The 17799-nt window shown below is 63.9% G+C and overlaps 1 protein-coding gene across 4 annotated transcripts in view; it reads right to left on the bottom strand.

Annotated features, from left to right (window-relative positions):
* Positions 1–11277: 11277 nt before the first annotated feature.
* Positions 11278–17799, bottom strand: part of KIF26A (kinesin family member 26A) — a 43819-nt gene continuing 37297 nt past the window's right edge. For 2 of the 4 annotated variants that reach the window (XM_063652085.1, XM_054449461.2), the window contains 4 exons: positions 14596–17512; positions 13487–13692; positions 12777–12927; positions 11284–12550 (listed from right to left, as the gene is read on the bottom strand). In XM_063652085.1, coding sequence (XP_063508155.1) covers positions 12369–12550; positions 12777–12927; positions 13487–13692; positions 14596–17512 — 3456 coding nt within the window. In that variant the 3' untranslated portion in view covers positions 11284–12368. Of the gene's footprint in view, positions 12551–12776; positions 12928–13486; positions 13693–14595; positions 17513–17799 lie in introns of all 4 variants that reach the window. The other 2 variants (XM_054449457.2, XM_054449458.2) reach the window with 2 other exon arrangements.

Raw genomic sequence — 17799 nt, 5'->3', positions numbered from 1 at the left:
TATCCAAGAGTCGTTATGAACTTCAAGGTGGCAATGACTGGGCATAACACGGTGTGGGTCCTTCTGAGTGTGGCCCCATTACTGACCAGGTCTCAGCCCTGCCCCTTCCTTCCATCCTGCCTCCTCCACCCACATCCCACCCTCAGCAGCCCCCTTGCCCTCCCACACACCCCCTTCCCTGGGCTCCACAGATGCAGCCTACACCGGGAAGCCCATCTGCCCTGGGGGGACCCTCTGGGGGTCTGGGCCAGTCTACCTAGGCTCTGGCCTGGAAGTCACCAAGCACAGCTGGCACAGGCCACCAGAGGCCACCTTCCGACGCATGTCCTGGCCGGGTACCAGTCTGAGACAACAGTGGCCCAAAAGAAGCTTCTGGAAGAAAATGCTGGTGCTCTACTCTAGGTTCCTTCAGCAGACACTCCAAAGCATCACTGGCCTCTGAGCTGAAGCTTCAATCCCCAAACTCACAGATTCCCAGATCCTCCCACCTCAGATCCTCAGACCCAGGACCCCCAGATCCCCAAACCCACAGCCCTGAACCCCCGACCCTGGAGCCCGGCCTCCTCCTCCCGGCAGCAGCTCAGAGGCCTCCTCTGCCCGCAAGAGCAGCCCCTGGTCTAGCACCTGAGCCCAGGTGTCCAGCAGAGTGGGCTTGGGTCCGCAGACCACCCAATCTTTGCTGGGCAGATTTGCTCCTCGTGCTTGTCAGTGGGAACCAAGGCCAAGCTCCTCGCCTCCCCATAGGCTTGCCAGGAAGAGCTGGAGGTGGGGACTGGTGGGGGAGCCCCCATGCCAGGGCTCCAAGAAGATGGACATAAGCGCAGGGCATTGGGTCCCATGACTCCTGAGTGCACGTGTATGTGCATGCATGCTCCCATGTGTGCATGTGTGTATGTGTGTGTACATGTGTGTCCCTAGGTGCATGTGTGCCCCTATGTGCATGTGTGTGTGTGGGTGTGCCCCTACGTGCATGTGTGCCCGTGTGTGCATGTGTGTACATGTGTGTCCCTAGGTGCATGTGTGTATGTGTGCGGGTGTGCCCCTACATGCATGTGCACCCATATGTGCATGTGTGTGCATGTGTGTATACGTGTGTGTCCCTAGGCGCATGTGTGCCCGTGTGTGCATGTGTGTGTATGTGTGTGCCCCTAGGTGCATGTGCGCCCGTGTGCATGTGTGTATGTGTGCGGGTGTGCCCCTACATGCATGTGTGCCCGTATGTGCATGTGTGTGTACATGTGTGTCCCTAGGTGCATGTGCACCCATGTGTGTGCACGTGTGTCCCTATGTGCATGTGCCCGTGTGTGTATGTGTGCTCATGTATGTGTGCACCTGCACATGTGTGCACACACCAAGTGATAAATCTGGCCACCTAGAGGAGGTGTTTTACTCTCTTCTGCGCCTTATTAACAAATTGCATGGCCTGACGTGCAGCTGGGGACTGAATCTCTCAGGCAGATCAGCATAACGGGAAGTAAGTAAACAGTGGCCCGCACCAGCCACCTGCTCAGCCTGACCTATGTCCTGCACCAGCCTCCAGGTCCCGCCTCGGACTAACTGAGCCTGGGCGCCCTCCTGCACCAACGGCTCAGAGCCCTGGCCATGCCGCCAGCCCCGTGACACTGTGAAGCTGTAGGGGGCCTGCTACCTGCCTCCTCACCCCCTGTACTGTCCTAGAGACCCTGGCTCCCCTCACACAGCAGCCAGCCCTGAGGAACTGCCCTCCCAGGCGCTCAGCCAGCCCGCTGGGTAAAGCTAACGGGAGCCTTCTGGGCTGCTAAGGAGGAAACAACGAACACAGGTGCAGGGGGGCCTCACTGGGGTCCCCCCGAGACAGAGTGCATGGCCCCCTTGCTCTCCAGGCCCCCACCAGGCCAGCCGGGCCCCATCCCTGCTGATCCCAGGGAGCTTCTCCGGCAGCCCAGGTGGCAAGTGGTAGAGCTGGGGTTGGAACCCAGGCAATTTCCAGTGCCGATGCTTTGCAGGCTGTCTCAGAAGCAGAGGCCCTCCTGGCTCACCCACCCTCCAGGCCAGAATGGACTGATCCCTCCTGCCTTGGCAGAGAGGTGTCACCTGCCCATGCCCCAGGAAGCCTGGGTTCCCTACGGGCAGGACCTGGGTCTCCCTCATCAGTCCTCTCTCAGCTCAGCCCGGCCCAGAGCCCAGCCCATGATGCTCGAGAAGTGCCCCCTGGACAGCTGTGTGCTGTGAAACCTCCTTCCTGCAGGTGAATTCCAACGCTCCCGGAGCAGGAGGAACAGGAGGCAGACACCTGGCTGCCCTCTGCCTGGGCCAGAGCACCCCGCCCAGTGGGTGTGCGCGGCTGCTGGCAGGCGGGGGCCGCCCAGGCTGTAGATCACACCCAGCCTGCCCTGGCTCTCAGCGAGGCTCATCCTGCCTCATAAAGATGCCAGCTAGCCCTGCGCCAGCACAGGCAGGCCCACAAATCAACCTGGGCACAGGATTTAGAGTGTCACTCCTCTGCCAGGCGGATTAGCTTTGCAGGACAGCCGCTGAGGCTGCAAGAAATACAGCCTGCCGCCCCTGGGGCTGGAGAAACGGCAGAGATTTATTCCAAATCAGCCAGCTCAGACGCAGCAGACGGCTGCTCCTGCTACAGGAGGGGAAATCAAGACACAGAAAGGGGGCACCTGCCCAGGACCCGCAGTGCAGTGGCCGGCCAGGCCCCACCCCTGCACCCCTCAAGCCCCTGGTCCCTTCCTGTCCAGCTATGCAAGGTCCCTTCAGGGTTCCAGTGTCACCAACGGCCCCGCCTGGGAGTTTCCTCTGTGAGGCACATGGGCTTCCCCTTGAGGGCAGCAGAGCCGTTTCCCGAACCTGGACCAAATGTTTCCCCAAAGGGCTGAGATAACCAGGAGCCCACTGAGGAGAGAGGCTGCCTTCCTCCGGGTCCACAGTGGGAGCAAATGGTGACCCTGTGGCCCCCCAGGAATGGCAAGGAAGTGGCAGCAGTCTCAGCCCTCCCCACCCCCAGGCCGTCCCCGCCAGGTCCACGGGATGCTTCAGAAAGCCGGCTGAAGCCCCGTATGGCAGGCAGGGCAGACTGGCCGGCACTGGCAGGGGGCCTGACACCCGGGGGCAGCACGTCCATCTGACCTCACACTCCCGGGATGGTGACGACAGTGTGAAGGCAGCTATGCAGTGATGTCACCCTGTGGGTTCTCAGGAATGTCATTACCCCAGGGCCAGGCCGTGTCACAGTGGCAACTAGCCCAGCATCGCCCGCCCTGGCAGCCAGCAGGCGCCTCCCGCATGCCATTCATCCACTCCGGGCCACCGAGTTCACCAGGGAGGCCCCAGCCTGGCACGGGGCTGTGACCCTGGACAGCACCCTCCTGGGGCATCTCCAGGGGCCTCATCTCACCTCAGACCTCCTCGGGGGAGGGTCCTGGGCTGCTCAGGGGCCTGAGCAGGGGTGGGGTCCCTCTTCCCAGGTACAGTTCCTCCCAGCAGGAGCTCCCGTCTGCTCACGGGGCCCAGATACACTTCCTTCCACCTGAGTGCTTGGAGACCTCAACCCCCCACCACGCCGGGGCCTCAGCCATTACATCCCCTCACTTCTGCAGCTTCAGAGGGGTGGAGACTCCCAGGCCTGGGGGCTGTCAAGCAGAGAACTAAGGACTGTGCGAGGCAACTGGTGTGAAGTGTTATCCAAGGGCCGGGGCAATGGCTCATGCCTGTATTCTCAGCACTTTGGGAGGCCGAGGCAGGAGGATTGCTTGAGCCCAAGAGTTCCAGACCAGCCTGGGAAACAAAATGAGACCCCCCTCTTTGCAAAAAAATACAAAACTAGCCAAGCACGGTGGCACACCTGTGGTCCCAGCTACATGGGAGGCTGAGGCTGGAGGATCACTTGAACCTGGGAGCTTGAGACTGCAGTGAGCTGTGATTGCACCACTGCACTCCAGCCTGGAAGACAGTGAGACCCTTTCTAATAATTTCTAATTTCTATATATATATAATCACACATCCTGGCGGGGACATGTCAGCCACGTGTGGGGGGGCAGGGGAAGGGGACGCACATGCCCGCAGGCCTAGGAACCAGGCAGCACCAGCTCATGTCTGGGGGCCACGGGGACCTGGGGGCAATGGTTGAGGACTCAAAACCGACGCCAGCCAGCTGAAAGGCTCCCAGTGGCCAGAGCTGGAACAGCTTTAGTCATGAAACTAATAGTATTGAATGTAACCCAAAGTACAAAACAAACATCTCTAAGTCCACACTGCTGTAAGTATTTGGATAAATTAATAAATGAGAGAGAAGAGACAAATCTCCCGTGCAGAATTCCAGGTGCTTTACGTCTCTGCCCCCAGAGGTGGAGCCCGGAAGGGGTAGCACACAGGAACTCGGGCGACCTGAGTTGGGGCCGCCACCGCCTGGCTGCATATGCTCGTAGGAGGGGGCACTGGAGCCTGCAGTCAGGTGTGGGAGCTCTGTGTGAGCCTCAGGGTTTTTCTGCAAGCCCAAAAGAAGGCTTAGTTTTAAAAGATGATTCTGAAACAAACAGCACCCCCAAAGGCCAAGGTCTGGTGCAGCTGGGCGGAGGCAGACGGGGGAGGCTGGGGGGGCCCCACATTTGGGACATGACACCTCCTCCTGACAAGGCGGCCAGGAAGGCGTTTAGGGGGGACCCTCTGGCTGCCCCAGGCCCAGGCACGGAGTGAGCACCTTCGGGGCCCCACTCTGCTCCCAGCCCTCCTGGAAGCCTCTGCCCTGAAATCACAAACGTCCCGGCTCACGCGTCCCCTGTGCCGGCCACAGGGACTCTGCAGAGGGAGACACCGTGCCCCTCAGCCTTGGCCTGTCTGAAGGGAGACAGACCTGGGCCTGGGCCTGCAGGTCCCAGTGACAACATGGGGACACAGGGACGTTCAAGGCTGCCACCAAATCCAGAGCTCTGAAGGGGGTTCCACCAAGGCCACCCGGAGCCCCAGCAGCCTCCCTGGACTCCTAGCTGCCTATCACCTGTACCCCCAACACCCACCCCACCCCACCCCATCCTCCACACCCACCCCACCCCATCCCTTCACCTGTACCCCCAAACCCACCCCACCCCACCCCATCCTCCACACCCACCCCAACCCATCCCTTCACCTGTACCCCCAACACCCACCCCACCCCATCCCACCCCATTCTCCACACCCACCCCACCTCATCCCTTCACCTGTACCAACACCCACCCCACCCCACCCCATCCTCCACACCCACCCCACCCCACCCCACCCCTTCACCTGTACCAACACCCACCCCACCCTACCCCATCCTCCACACCCACCCCAACCCATCCCTCTACCCCACCCCACCCATCCTCCACACCCACCCCACCCCACACCTCTACTCTACCCCACCCCACCCCTCTACCCCACCCCACCCCATCCCTCTACCCCACCCCACCCCATCCCTCTACCCCACCCCATCCCATCCCTCTACCCCACCCCACCCCATCCCTCTACCCCACCCCACCCCATCCCTCTACCCCACCCCATCCCATCCCTCTACCCCACCCCATCCCATCCCCTACAATCACCCCAACCCATCCCTCTACCCCACCCCATCCATCTACCCCCATCTCTACCCCCACCCAATCTCCCCACACCCACCCTCACCCCACCCCATCTCTCACCCCACCCCACTCCTCTACCCCACCTCACCCCATTCCTCTTCCCTACCCCATCCCATCCCCTACAATCACCCCAACCCATTTCTCTACCCCACCCCATCCATCTACCCCCATCTCTACCCCCACCCAATCTCCCCACACCGACCCTCACCCCACCCCATCTCTCTACCCTCCCACCCCATCCCTACTCCAACTCCATCCCCCTACAGCCACCCTCACTCCACCCCATCCCTCTACCCCCACCCCATCCCTACCCCAACCCCACCCCCCACACCCACCCTCACTCCACCCCATCCCTCTACCCCCCACCCCATTCCTATCCACATCCCCACTACCACACCATCTTTTTACCCCACCTCCACCCCATCCCTCTACCCCCACCCCATCCCTCTACTCATACCACCCACACCCACCCCACACCTCTACCCCCACTCCCACCTCTACCCCATCCCTCAAACCCAAACCCACCCACCCCACACCTCTACCCACACTCCGACCCCCACCTCATCCTTATCTCACCCCCACTCCATCCATCTACCCCCACCTCTACCCCCACCCCATCCCTCTACTCATACCTTCCACACCCACCCCACACCTCTACCCCCACTCCCACCTCTACCCCATCCCTCAACCCCAAACCCACCCACCCCTCACCTCTACCCCCACCCACTCCAACCCCACCCCACACTGCCTGCCTGTCCTACAGGAAGCCGGAGCGTCTTGGCTGGCCCAGGGAATTCCTTCCCAGCCTCTTCCAGCCTCCTGGGTTTCCTGTGTGGAAACAGGCCTGGATCCCGCCTTGGTAAACACAATGTCAGGAGGGAGAAGTCACCCTGGGCTTCCTGTTTGCTGGGAGCACATCCCAGGCCCCCAGGCACCGTGGGGCGGGGCTTGTTCCCAGGAGAGGAGCAGAGAGGGGGCCTCCACCCCAGGAATCACCCTCCCACCAGAGCTGCAGACAGGCCCTGGGGCGTGGGGCGCAGTCACGGGGCAGGGGCCTCCTCGGATTCCCAGAGAACCAGGGCGTGGGGCCCGAGACTGGTGCCCTTCTGGAGAGCCCAGAGCACCGTCCGTTCCACGGCAGCCAGGGGCGGCCCTGGGGAGGAGAAGCAGATGAGGACAGGTGCTGAACCATGTTCACACACATGACCGCACAGGTGAACAGGAACCTCGGCAGAGGGGGTGACTGAGGCTCGAGACACGGGGGGACTGGCAGAGCCTCCCCTCTGGCCCGGGACCCCGGGGGAACGTGGCATCATCCGGCAATGATCCCCGCTGCTGGTTATTTAGGGCCCCCATCTCGGGCACTGCAGGTGGCCCCCATTCCCCCCTTCAGCTGCTGGGGCTCAGGGCCCAGTGAGAACCCTGTGGAGGCTGCTGATGTGACCTCACTCCCAGTTCCCAGGGGAAAAGGGGTCGGGAAAGGACCAGGCTCGGGCCACGTCCTGCTGGCCTCATGAGGAACACACAGGCCCCAGGGCAGCCAAGCGACCAGCAGGCCAGGAGGGGCGACACTGCCCCATCAGCCAGGCTGGTTGGATCTCTGCTGCCACCATCCCCAGTACTGCTGCTGCTCTGCCAATGGCCCCACCCCGGCCACCACCACAGCCTCCCTGCCACCAACGCTCCTCCGCCAGCACTCCTATTGTCATTGCTGCCATTGTTCCCATCCCACCCTAGTGTCACATCCCCATGGCCATCGCTATGGGTTGCACTTGCGGTCCTTGGGATGGTGAAGAGGAGGAGGCTTGCAGGGAACCTCTGAGCCCAGCGCCTGCTACTGAAGCTGCGGGCAGCTTCCCAGACGCCTACCACGCCCAGCCAGATAGGAGGACCCTGAGTCCAGGGATGAGGGGCCTCTGCTCTTCTGTCTCCTGCGGATCCCAGTCCTTGGAATAGGGAAACCCCCCAGCCCTCCAGGAAGGAGCGGGGCAGACAGCCTGGCAGGGCCCCGGTAAATCAGGCTGTGGCTCACGGACCCTCCGCCACTCTGGGAGCAGGGCAGACTGTGGAGTGGCTCTGTGGGCCCCCCAGGACATGTAGCTCAGCTCCTGTCCCACTGGCCTGCCCAGCCCCCCCAGCTCTGGCCTCCTCTTAGCCACCTCATGGCCCTCTGCCCCTGGTTGCCCCACCCCACAACGTGGCCCCCCATGCTAGGGCTGGTGTGGGCAGGGCCGTCCGGGCAGGCCTGGACTTACTGGGTGAGTCAGGCGGGCACCTCACTCCATGGCAGGTGCCAGGCCGGCCAGGTGCCAGGCCAGCCTCAGGGGCTACAAGAGACACCACCTGGGAAGACCTTGCCAGTGCCCGGCACAGCCCAGCAAGGTCCTTTCCTGCCACCACTCCCCCAACCCCAAACCCGCCTCAGCTCTGGCCATCCACCGTCGTCAGCTGCGTGGCTCCCCGTAGGCCGCCACTTCTCCCCACCTCAGCTGACCCTGACCTCCCCTGTGAGCCCCTCCTATCCTGCCCCTGCACACTCCAAATCCGTCCCCTACTCCTCAGGGAACACCTGCTGGAGGCTCAAGCAGCCCTTGCCCTCTCAGGGCCTCAGTTTCCCCAAGTGTCCCAGAAGGAGGCGGCAGAGGCTCCCTTGCCCTCTCAGGGCCTCAGTTTCCCCAAGTGTCCCGGAAGGAGGCGGCAGAGACTCCCTTGCCCTCTCAGGGCCTCAGTTTCCCCAAATGCCCCGGAAGCAGGAGGCGGAGGCTCCCTTGCTCTCTCAGGGCCTCAGTTTCCCCAAGTGTCCCAGAAGGAGGCGGCAGAGGCTCCCTTGCCCTCTCAGGGCCTCAGTTTCCCCAAGTGTCCCAGAAGGAGGCGGCAGAGGCTCCCTTGCCCTCTCAGGGCCTCAGTTTCCCCAAGTGTCCCAGAAGGAGGCGGCAGAGACTCCCTTGCCCTCTCAGGGCTTCAGTTTCCCCAAATGCCCCGGAAGCAGGAGGCAGAGGCTCCCTTGCCCTCTCAGGGCCTCAGTTTCCCCAAATGTTCCAGAAGCAGGAGGCGGAGGCTCCCTGCAGGCTGCACTGGTGCCACTGCCTTAGCTTCGGTTTCAGTCAAAGAGCTGGGTCCTGGGCGGCTGCCACTTTCCCATCCATAAAATGGGTGACTCCTACTTGGGCCGCTCCCCAGCCAGCTTTCCAGCCCCTAATGACAGGGCTGAGGGCTTTGATGTCCCAGATGAAAGGCCGCCCTAGCTCCTGGGCTGGCCCCAGGACAGTGGATTCCACGTCCAGTAAAACAGGCACCGCCCTCTGAGAGCCAGGCCTGAACTGTGGGAAATGGGCCCGGCCTGGCCTGCCCAAAGGCCACCATCCCCAAGGCCCCAGCCACGCCAGCCCGGCAGGCAGGAGCACCAGGGTCCAGACAGGGAGGATCGAGGTCCAGGCAGGGAGGACCCAGGTCCAGGCAGGGAGGACCGGGGTCCAGGCAGGGAGGACTGGGGTCCAGGCAGGGAGGACCCGGGTCCAGGCAGCGAGGACCAGGGTCCAGGCAGGGAGGCCCTGAGTCCAGGCAGGGAGGACCCAGGTCCAGGGAGGGAGGACCAGGGTCCATGGCGGCTCCCCAGCAAGAAGCAGGCTCTGGACCCCTCCAATGACAGAGGGATGGGGAGGGGGCAGGGATGTGCTCTATGAAAGAAAGGGACCCACCCAGACACGCCTCAGCACCCACCCATCCCCTGCAGGTGAGCAGGTGCAGGGCAAGAAGGGAGCAAGAGCCCCGCACCCCGCAGTGGTCCGGGCTCTAGGGCAGCTCCCCAGCCTCCCTCCTCGGACCAGCATCACTCCAGTCCCTGAGGATGAGGTACCCTGACCCATCCAACCCCACTCAGACCCCAGCACTGTCCTGGATCCCATGGACAGAGTGCCTGGCCAGCACCTCTGTGCAGGTCAGGGGTCACAGCAGCTGCACCGGGTTTCCAGGACACCGGCCGGGTGGGCTTCTCAGGCTCTCCTGAGAGCAGGGTCCTGAGAGGATCACCCCTCCCCACCCCAAGCTCCATCACACCCCGCCCAGACCCGATCCCCTCGCCAAGTTCTCCAAACCCAGCACAGAGCCGGCACGCGTGGCCCTTGGCTTGTCGGGAACAACCCTGCCCTCCACATTAGTCTGAGCTTCTGCTGGGACGCAGCGCTGGCCGCGAACAAAAGCAGGGCTGGGGCTGGAGGATCAGGGACACCAGCGGCCACCCAGGCTGGCCTGCGACCCCAATCCCAGAGGCTGGAGTCCCAAGGGCCACCTGCGACGGACACTAGGGGCCTGAGTGCGGGTGGCCCTGTGGCCTGACCTGGGGGGCCCTGTGGCCACACGAAGGACTGGGTCTGTGTGGGACCACAGTGCAGGGCCGGCGGGAGGCTCTCTGCAGACGGCTCAGAGCTGTCCTGGACCTGCTTCCACCGCAGCCAGAGCCTCTTTAAGGGGATGATGTCATTAACGTATTCACTCATTCCTTCTTCAGCCAGTGTCTCCCCAGCCCTGCTGGGCCTAGCCCTGTGCCCAGGATCGGGGAAGGTGATGACTCAGACCCCACCAGGCAGGGAGATAGGCAAAGAGCACAGGAGTGACATGCCATGGCGGAGAGGCCTAGGGGCCTCCACCAAGGAGGGGCCCCACGATCCCCCGCCTGGAGCCAGGGAAGGGCACCTAGCCGGGGACAGGGGGAGCCCCCAAGGGAGGGAGGGGCTGCACAGCCAGCCGCTGGGCAGGGGGTCACAGCACGGGGAATGGTGGGGCCTCATGGCCAGGACCTCGGGTTGAACGTGGAGTGGAGCAGCTGGAAGCCAGTGCAAAGACGCAGAAAGGGGCAGGTGCCCAGACACAACCTTCGCAGGCCAGGCAGGCGGGGAGTACTGGCATGGGGACAGAGTAACAGGTTTAAGGAAGCTAACTGGTTCAGCTGGGGACCTACCAAATGAGAAGCAGACAGGACTCCGAAGAGGCCAGGAGGCAACCAGAGCAACAGCTAAGATGGCCCCAGAGGGCACATGTACAGGTCAGGTGAGGCCATGAGCTCAGAGCATTCAAAGGGCTGGGGATCCCCCAAAGGGCCTGGGGCCTCTGACCACGGGAAAGCCCAGCAAACTGGGGTCAAGACAGACCCAGGCCTGAGTCCTCCAGGGAAGAGCCTCCATCCAGGCTGCCCCAGGAGGGGGCTCCTGTGGTTCGGGGGTCCTGAGCCCATGAGCAAAGGCAGGCAGAAGGCAGAGGGCAGAGGATGGCAAGAAGACTCTGGGAGGGAAATGCTGCCATCACTCCTGCCTCGACTTCCCCATATAGCATAACCCAGAGAGAAGGGAGCCAGGGGCCGTTTACACAGGGCTGTTCCCTGCCAGCCCAGCCCCCAAGCCTGGCTCCCTGCCCCAGCCTCGGGACCCTAAGATCTCGGCAGAGTCAACAAGAAAGCAAATCAGAGAGGAAGCACGGGCTTGAATCCCAGCTCTTGTCATGTTCCACCTTCTCTGAAGGGCCCTCATGGCACCATGGGCCCCACAAGGGCTGCAAGGCAGGCCCTGGCACAGCACCCGAAGCCCTGGGTCCCCGTGGATGTGTCCTTCCCACGCTTACTGCCCCTCACCCCGGGGACCCTCAGAAGGCGGCACACCAGGGCGTGAGGAGTCTGCCGACACCCAGTGAACTCGGCAGCAGTGAGAACCATCGATGCATCTTTAATTCACAAATAAAAGCTGTAACAAGATGTCATCTACACATTTGTACAAAGGTTCAGACGTCCTATGCTACGCACGATCCTCAGAAAGTATGAGCCTGTCATGCGGGGACGTCGCAAACGCTGGCAGGCTCACCCCTCATCTGCACCTGCCTCCCAAGGCCCCCCACCCTGCCCAGGGTGCCCCCCAGAGGGAGCAGGCCTCCCACAGCTGGAGAGAGCCCGGCCCCCAGGACCCCTTCCCTAGAAAACCATAAAAACATAGATCATTTGTCTTCAAATTCCCACGGCAAATTCTGCATTTATGGGCAAAATGATACAAAAATATGAACCTAACAGAACCTTTACAAAACCCTACCCCTCGTCTTTGTTGTTGGTCGTGGTGGTCTGTTTTGTTTTTTGCTTGTGGTTCTGGTAAAAATTCCTGCCGTGGAAGAGGCAACCTGTACCTGGGGCTCAGCCCTTGTTAGCTGCCCTCAGGACAGAGCAGGTTCTCAGGAAGGGAGGGGACTTGAGGTCAGCCATCCCTGCCCGAGAGACCCTGGGATGGATCTGTGTTGGGAACCCCACACAGATCCCCCACAACCCGGGCTCTGCCAAGAGGAAACCATTGTAAAAGAAAAGTCATCCTGAATCCTGAAAGACCCCTGGGGCGCGCAGGTAATCCGGCTCCACAAAAACTGCTTGGCTGCAAAGAAGGCAAGGTGGACACAAACACAACCGGCGCCAGCCCCAGCCCGGACAGGCACAGCGGGGCCTGGCTGAACACAACTTCTGCTGGTGTCTCAAGTCTGTAGCACCAAATGCAAAAGGGAGAAAAGTCCAAATCAAGGTCAAAGGCACTTGCGTTGCTGTTGGGTGGTGACGGTCTTCTGATCACGCTGGCACCCTCGCTCTGTCCACTGCGTGGCCGGCCCTCCCTCCCCCATGCTCCGTCTCCTCTCTGAGACTCCTGTCCTGCACAGAAACCCCTCCGCATCCTCCCCCCGCAGCCCCCACCACATCCTCGCTCCTGTCCCACGTCCGGTCCTCCAGCCCCCTGCACGCCCCTTCCTCTTGTCCGGCGCCCAGCCTCAGACGTCCACCTCCTGCCGCCCCGGGACAGCAGCACTGGCTGCAACGCTGATGTCGAAGCAGGTGACCATCATGACGTGCGCCTTGCACAGGTTCACGCACTGCTCCAGGGCCGCCGTGGCCCGCTCCAGGGCCGCCAGGTACTCAGCTGACTCAGGCTCCAGCTCCGGGTCTACCTCAACTGGGGAGGGGAGGAAAGGGGAAGGGCACCTGCGTCAGGCCCGAGGCTGGGGCAGCCACCTGGCCCCCCAGAGGCCCCAGGAAAGGCATCTTGGCCCGGCCGACCCTGCCTTCCAGCCTTCCCACCACGAGGTACAGGAGAGCAACGGGGCTCGGGGAGGGGTGGGGAGGGCAGCTGTCAGGGCACACAGTGGGCCGGGCTGGGTCCGTGGGCGGGCAGGACTCACACTGCTCCAGCCAGCGGCCAGGCTCCAGCATCAGCCGGCCCTGGGTCTCGGCCAGCTCCTCACACAGGTGCTCATGCTTGGCCTGCACCTCCCGCAGCCGCTGCTGCCTGCGCTCCGCCAGCCGCAGCCTTGTACTGACGCATGCCAGACCCTGGGAGGCAGGGCGGGTGGGAGGCTCAGGCATGGGACCCTCTCCCCAGGGACCCCCAGCCGCCTTGTACTGACGAACACTGGACCCTGGGAGGCAGGGTGGGCGGGGGGCTCAGGCATGAGACCCTCTCTCCAGAGACCCCCAGCAGCCCTGCCGTGGGCCCCGCCTCCCTTCACCTGCCAGGCCTTGGCAGGCAGACAGTGGGGCTCCAAGGGCAGGCAGGGGGCGGACAGCCCACCCATGCCCATCTGGGTCCTGGCTCAGCTCTAGGACCACCCTCCCCACGACAGGGGAGAATTCCAGCGGACAGCAGCAGTGGCCTCAGGACCCCCCAGCCACCCACCCACCGCCCAAGGGAAGTGTCGGAGCTGCAACAGGCTTGGGCTGGGCAGGGCTGCTCCTACCTTTGCGTCCTGGGAGGAATGTGGACAGAAAGTGAGGTCAGGGGCTGCCCAGCCACACCCACAGAGGCCTGACCAGCCCATCAAATGGCTCACTCTGCCATCTGCGGCAGGCTGCCCACCAGGGCTCATAGACCCCAGCCCGCCAAAGGCCCTACCTGTGTGGGGGCCTCCCTCGGGGTGGGGCGGGGCCGCTGAAGGCGCTCCACGTCGTCGATCTCGTACACCTTGATCTCGAACGGTTCCTTCAGGGAGCCAGACAGGGGCGGGGGCAGGTCCACCCACTGCCCGGGGAGGCTGGGCTTACGGCCCAGGGCAGCGGTGTCGGGCAGTGGGGCGGGAATAAGGCGCCGCCGCTGCAGACCTGGAACGGAAAACCAGGCACAGGGTGAACAGAGGCAGGGCCCAGCCCAGGCACAGCCCCTGCAGGGACGCTGAGGAGCCAGCCCGAGTCCTGACAGGGAGGCCTTCGGGGTCCAGTCCAGGAATCCTCAGGCTGGCGCTCTGCCCAGGGCAGGGAGGAAGCCGACCCCAAGCCAGGCCTACAGCTCTCAAGGGCGCTCCCACCACCACCAGGGCCTCCCAGTTTCCCCGCCATGACCTGAGCAGTTCTGTCCCTTGGGGCAACCCTGGCGGGGGCCTTCCAGGCAGCTGGACACTCGCCAGGGAGGCACCAGGCCCGGGACCCAAACCCAAGTCCAGTGCCCCAGCCTGGCAACCTGTGCAGGGCTGCCCTTGTGCTCAACCTGACACAGACCAGGATCAGCCCCCCAGGGCAGGGTGGGGCCAGAGAAGGGCAAGTACAGGGTGTTTATAAACTGCAGAGGGCCGTGCACATCCACACACAAAAAGCCCCAGGCGAGTCTGTAAACTGTCCAGGGCTGTGTGCGTCTGGGACCTTGAAGGCTGTGCCCATCTGTCCAGCATCTCCTGGCCCTGTAAACTGTAGAGGGCTGTGCACCTCTACACACAGAAAACCCGTAAACTGTAGAGGGCTGTGCACACCTACACACAGAAAACCCGTAAACTGTAGAGGGCTGTGCACATCTACATACAGAAAACCCGTAAACTGTAGAGAGCGGTGCACCTCTACACACAGAAATCCCGTAAACTGTAGAGGGCTGTGCACACCTACACACAGAAAACCCGTAAACTGTAGAGGGCTGTGCACATCTACATACAGAAATCCCGTAAACTGTAGAAGGCTGTGCACCTCTACACACAGAAATCCCGTAAACTGTAGAGGGCTGTGCACCTCTGCACCCACCTGTGGCCCTCTTCTTGGGGGACTTGAGGCTGCGGGTGCGGGCGCCTGGGGAGGCAGCCCCACTCTCGCTCATGGAGTCGGGGGCGGAGGAGGCGCTGCCGGTGGCCTCGCTGTCGCGCCGCAGGCTCTCATAGCCGCTGCTGCCACCGCTGTGGTGGAAAAGGGCGGTGCGGCCCATGGCGGGCGGCAGCTCTCCACTCAGCACGCTGCTGTTGTCGCTGCCATGGCCGCTGCTGTAGCGCTGGGGCCGCCGCGGGGCGGTCACCTTGCTGTAGGGGGAGGGCAGGGCCGGGCCTGTGGGCGGCCGCTCCTCCCCCACATTCACGCCGCTGTCATGGCCGCTGTCTGAGTCCGCCGAGCCCCACGAGGAGCCACCTCGGCCCGGGGCTCCGCTGGCTGACAGCTCATGGACGCGGCTGTGAGCAGCCCGGAGCGCCTGCTTTGTGCCCATGATGGTACCCCGGCCAGCCTTGGCCCCGACACTGGGCCCAGCCCGTGGGGCTGCTCTGGGACCGGCCACAGGGCCGCCAGGGCTCCTGCCCGCCACGGAGGCCGTAGACAGCTTCACCGAAGGCCCCAGAGCCCGCGACCCACCAGCCACTAGGCTACGGCCCTTGCCTCCACCAGCAGGGGGCTTGGGGGCCCCCACAGCCTTGGCTGCGCCGCTCCTACAGGCGGGAGCTGGACCATGTGTGGGGCTGGAGGGTGGCACACCCAGCTTGGGTACAGCCCGGGGAGGCCGCCCAGGGGCTTCCCGGCCCTTGCTGCTGCTGTGCGCCAGGCCTTCGTACCGCTCCAGAGACGCGTGTCCGGCAAGACGGTGTGCCGCTTCTACCTTGCCGGCCCGGGCCTTCAGGCTGGACGTGGCCCTGGGGACAGAGTGGTCAGCCCGGCTGCTGGGCCTGGGCTCCTCCTCCCCTCGAAGGACAGCAGCAGCCCCGGCACGCGCCGGGTTCACAGCATGGGGAGGGGCCGAGGCCGGGCTGCTCCTCTGCTCCAGGCTGGACTTTCGCGTGGGTGGGGCCGGGGGGACCGCCCCACTGGGCCTCGGGAGGAAGCCCCCCTTGAGAGCCAGACTCTTCTTGCTGGTGGGGGAGGCCTTCAGGCTGCCCGAGCAGGCCACCACCTCCACGGGAGCATCCCCCCAGGACACAGCTGGCGTTGTCACACCCAGCGTGGTGGCACCCCTCCGCAGCGGTGGGATCCGAGCCACAGCCTCTGGCCTGCGGGCCGCCCTGGCTGCCACCTCACACCCATCCACCACTCTCTGGGCACAGGCTAGCATCACCTGGGCCTCAGGCAGCTGGGGGGAGCCAAGTGTGGGGCTGGGGGCCCTGCCAGCAGAAGCTGCCTGGGCATCACACTCCCCTACCCGGAGAAGCCATGGGTCCTCGAACAGGCCTCCATGGCCAGGTGGGCTCTGGCCCGGGCGAGCACAGCCCACGCGGGTGGTGGCAGAGGCAGTCCTCAGTTTCCGGGGAAGGCTGGAGTGGATGGTCTGGGCTGTGGATGCCCCCCGCGAGGGCCCGGCCTGGGGCTCCCTGCCAGGTCGGGATGGGGCCACTACAGCCACTTCCCCAGGGCACGGACCCCAGGTTGGCCCGGGACTGTCAGGTCTGTCTGGCTCCAGGAACCCAGAGCTTCCGTCCCCCAGGGAACCATCCAGGGCAGGGGGGCCCCCAGGGTCAAGCCCTGCCAGCGAGTCAGGGCTGAAGCGGGGCTGCGGTGTGGGGCCACAGCTGTCCGCAGTGCAGACACTGACCTCGCTGAGCCAGGAGCTGATGGAGGAGCCGTGACTGCTGCCGGCCCAGGCCGCCCCCTCCAGGGGACCCCCCTCAGGGGCCTGAGAGGTGTAGGCGTCAAACTCATCATTGATGCTGCTGATGATGCTGACCGGCCGGGACCCCGAGGCCAGGGCCCGCAGAGAGCAGTCACTGTCGAAGCTAGCCAGGCTGGTGGGCCGCCCAGCTCCGGCAAGCTCCCCCAGGGACAGCTCCTCCACCACCGTGAACACCAGCTCGTCCTCGCCGTTGAGCTCCACTGGCCGCTGCAGGGTAACTGTGGTGGTGAGCAGGCTCCGCTCCGGACAGCGACTACCAGCAGCCAGGCGGGGGCAGGTGGCCCCAGGAAGCATCGGGGACCCAGCCACTTGCCCACTCATGCCCACGGGAGGGGTCCGTGCCATTCTCTCAGTGCCCCCTCCCCCAGGCTCTTCTGGGGCTCTGCAGGCTTCCAGCAACTGAGGGGGTGGGGGAGCCGGGCTGGGCAGTGGCCTCCTGCCTCCACCCACTGCAGCTTTTTCTGGGACCAGCAGCTCAGGCCAAGTGCTGCTGTCCTCTCTCTGGTCACCCCAGACAGTGGCCTTGCAGGGCTCAGGGGCACCCTGGTGGATGTCTGGGCCAGAACTGCCTCGAGGGATGCTGGCAGCCATCGGGGTGCCCACGGCCTTCCTGGGGGATGCAGCCTCTGGTGGCGAGGGCTTCCGGCCCCCTCGGGCGGGGCTGGCCTGAGCTCCGTCAGTGCCTCCTGGACCTCCTGAGGGACCTTCGCTGCCGTCCATGCATTCTAGCCGCTCCTGCAGCTCCGCGAAGGTGCTGCAGCGGAAGTGGTCTGCGTCTCGGGGGCCCTTGGAGGGCCGGTGGCGGCTCAGGGCAGGGATGATGGGCACGAAGTCAGGCGGACCTTCGTTGTCAGTGAGCTCCCGGTCTGACAGCGCCGCCCCACCGGGCCCCACGTAGATGACCGTGTCACAGGACTGCTCGCTGCTGGAGGAGTAATCGGGGTCACCGGGCAGGCAAGGGGGCATGCGGTCGGGGTCCAGGGCCACAGTGCGTGGGTGGAAGGGCCGCAGGTGCGGGGGCCGACGGGACCGGCCTTCCTCACAGGAGCTCTCCCCGCCAGAGGAGCTGGAGGTGTACTGGGGGAAGGAAAGTGGAGCTGCTGAGCCCTGTCTCCCCTACACCCCCCCGCTTCCCCGACCCTCCCCAGAGCACAGGGCCAATGCTGTGGTCACTGTGATGAAAACCACAGCAGCCACCACCAACCATGTCCCGCCAAACGCTGGGAGCGGTACTGAGTCTCAGGGGAAAAACCTAAGTGACCATTCTTAGCAACTTTACAAGGAAAACGGTGTCACCCCGCACTGGGAGGGAACGGGAAGCTCAAAAGACAAGCATGCGTGCCCAGGCCAGTGGCCAGGACTCA

The sequence above is a fragment of the Pongo pygmaeus genome, chromosome 15 (assembly GCF_028885625.2).
Source record: "Pongo pygmaeus isolate AG05252 chromosome 15, NHGRI_mPonPyg2-v2.0_pri, whole genome shotgun sequence".
Classification (NCBI taxonomy): Eukaryota; Metazoa; Chordata; class Mammalia; order Primates; family Hominidae; genus Pongo; species Pongo pygmaeus.
The sequence above is the reverse complement of the archived record's forward strand: the minus strand, read 5'-3'. Positions and strand labels throughout refer to the sequence as shown.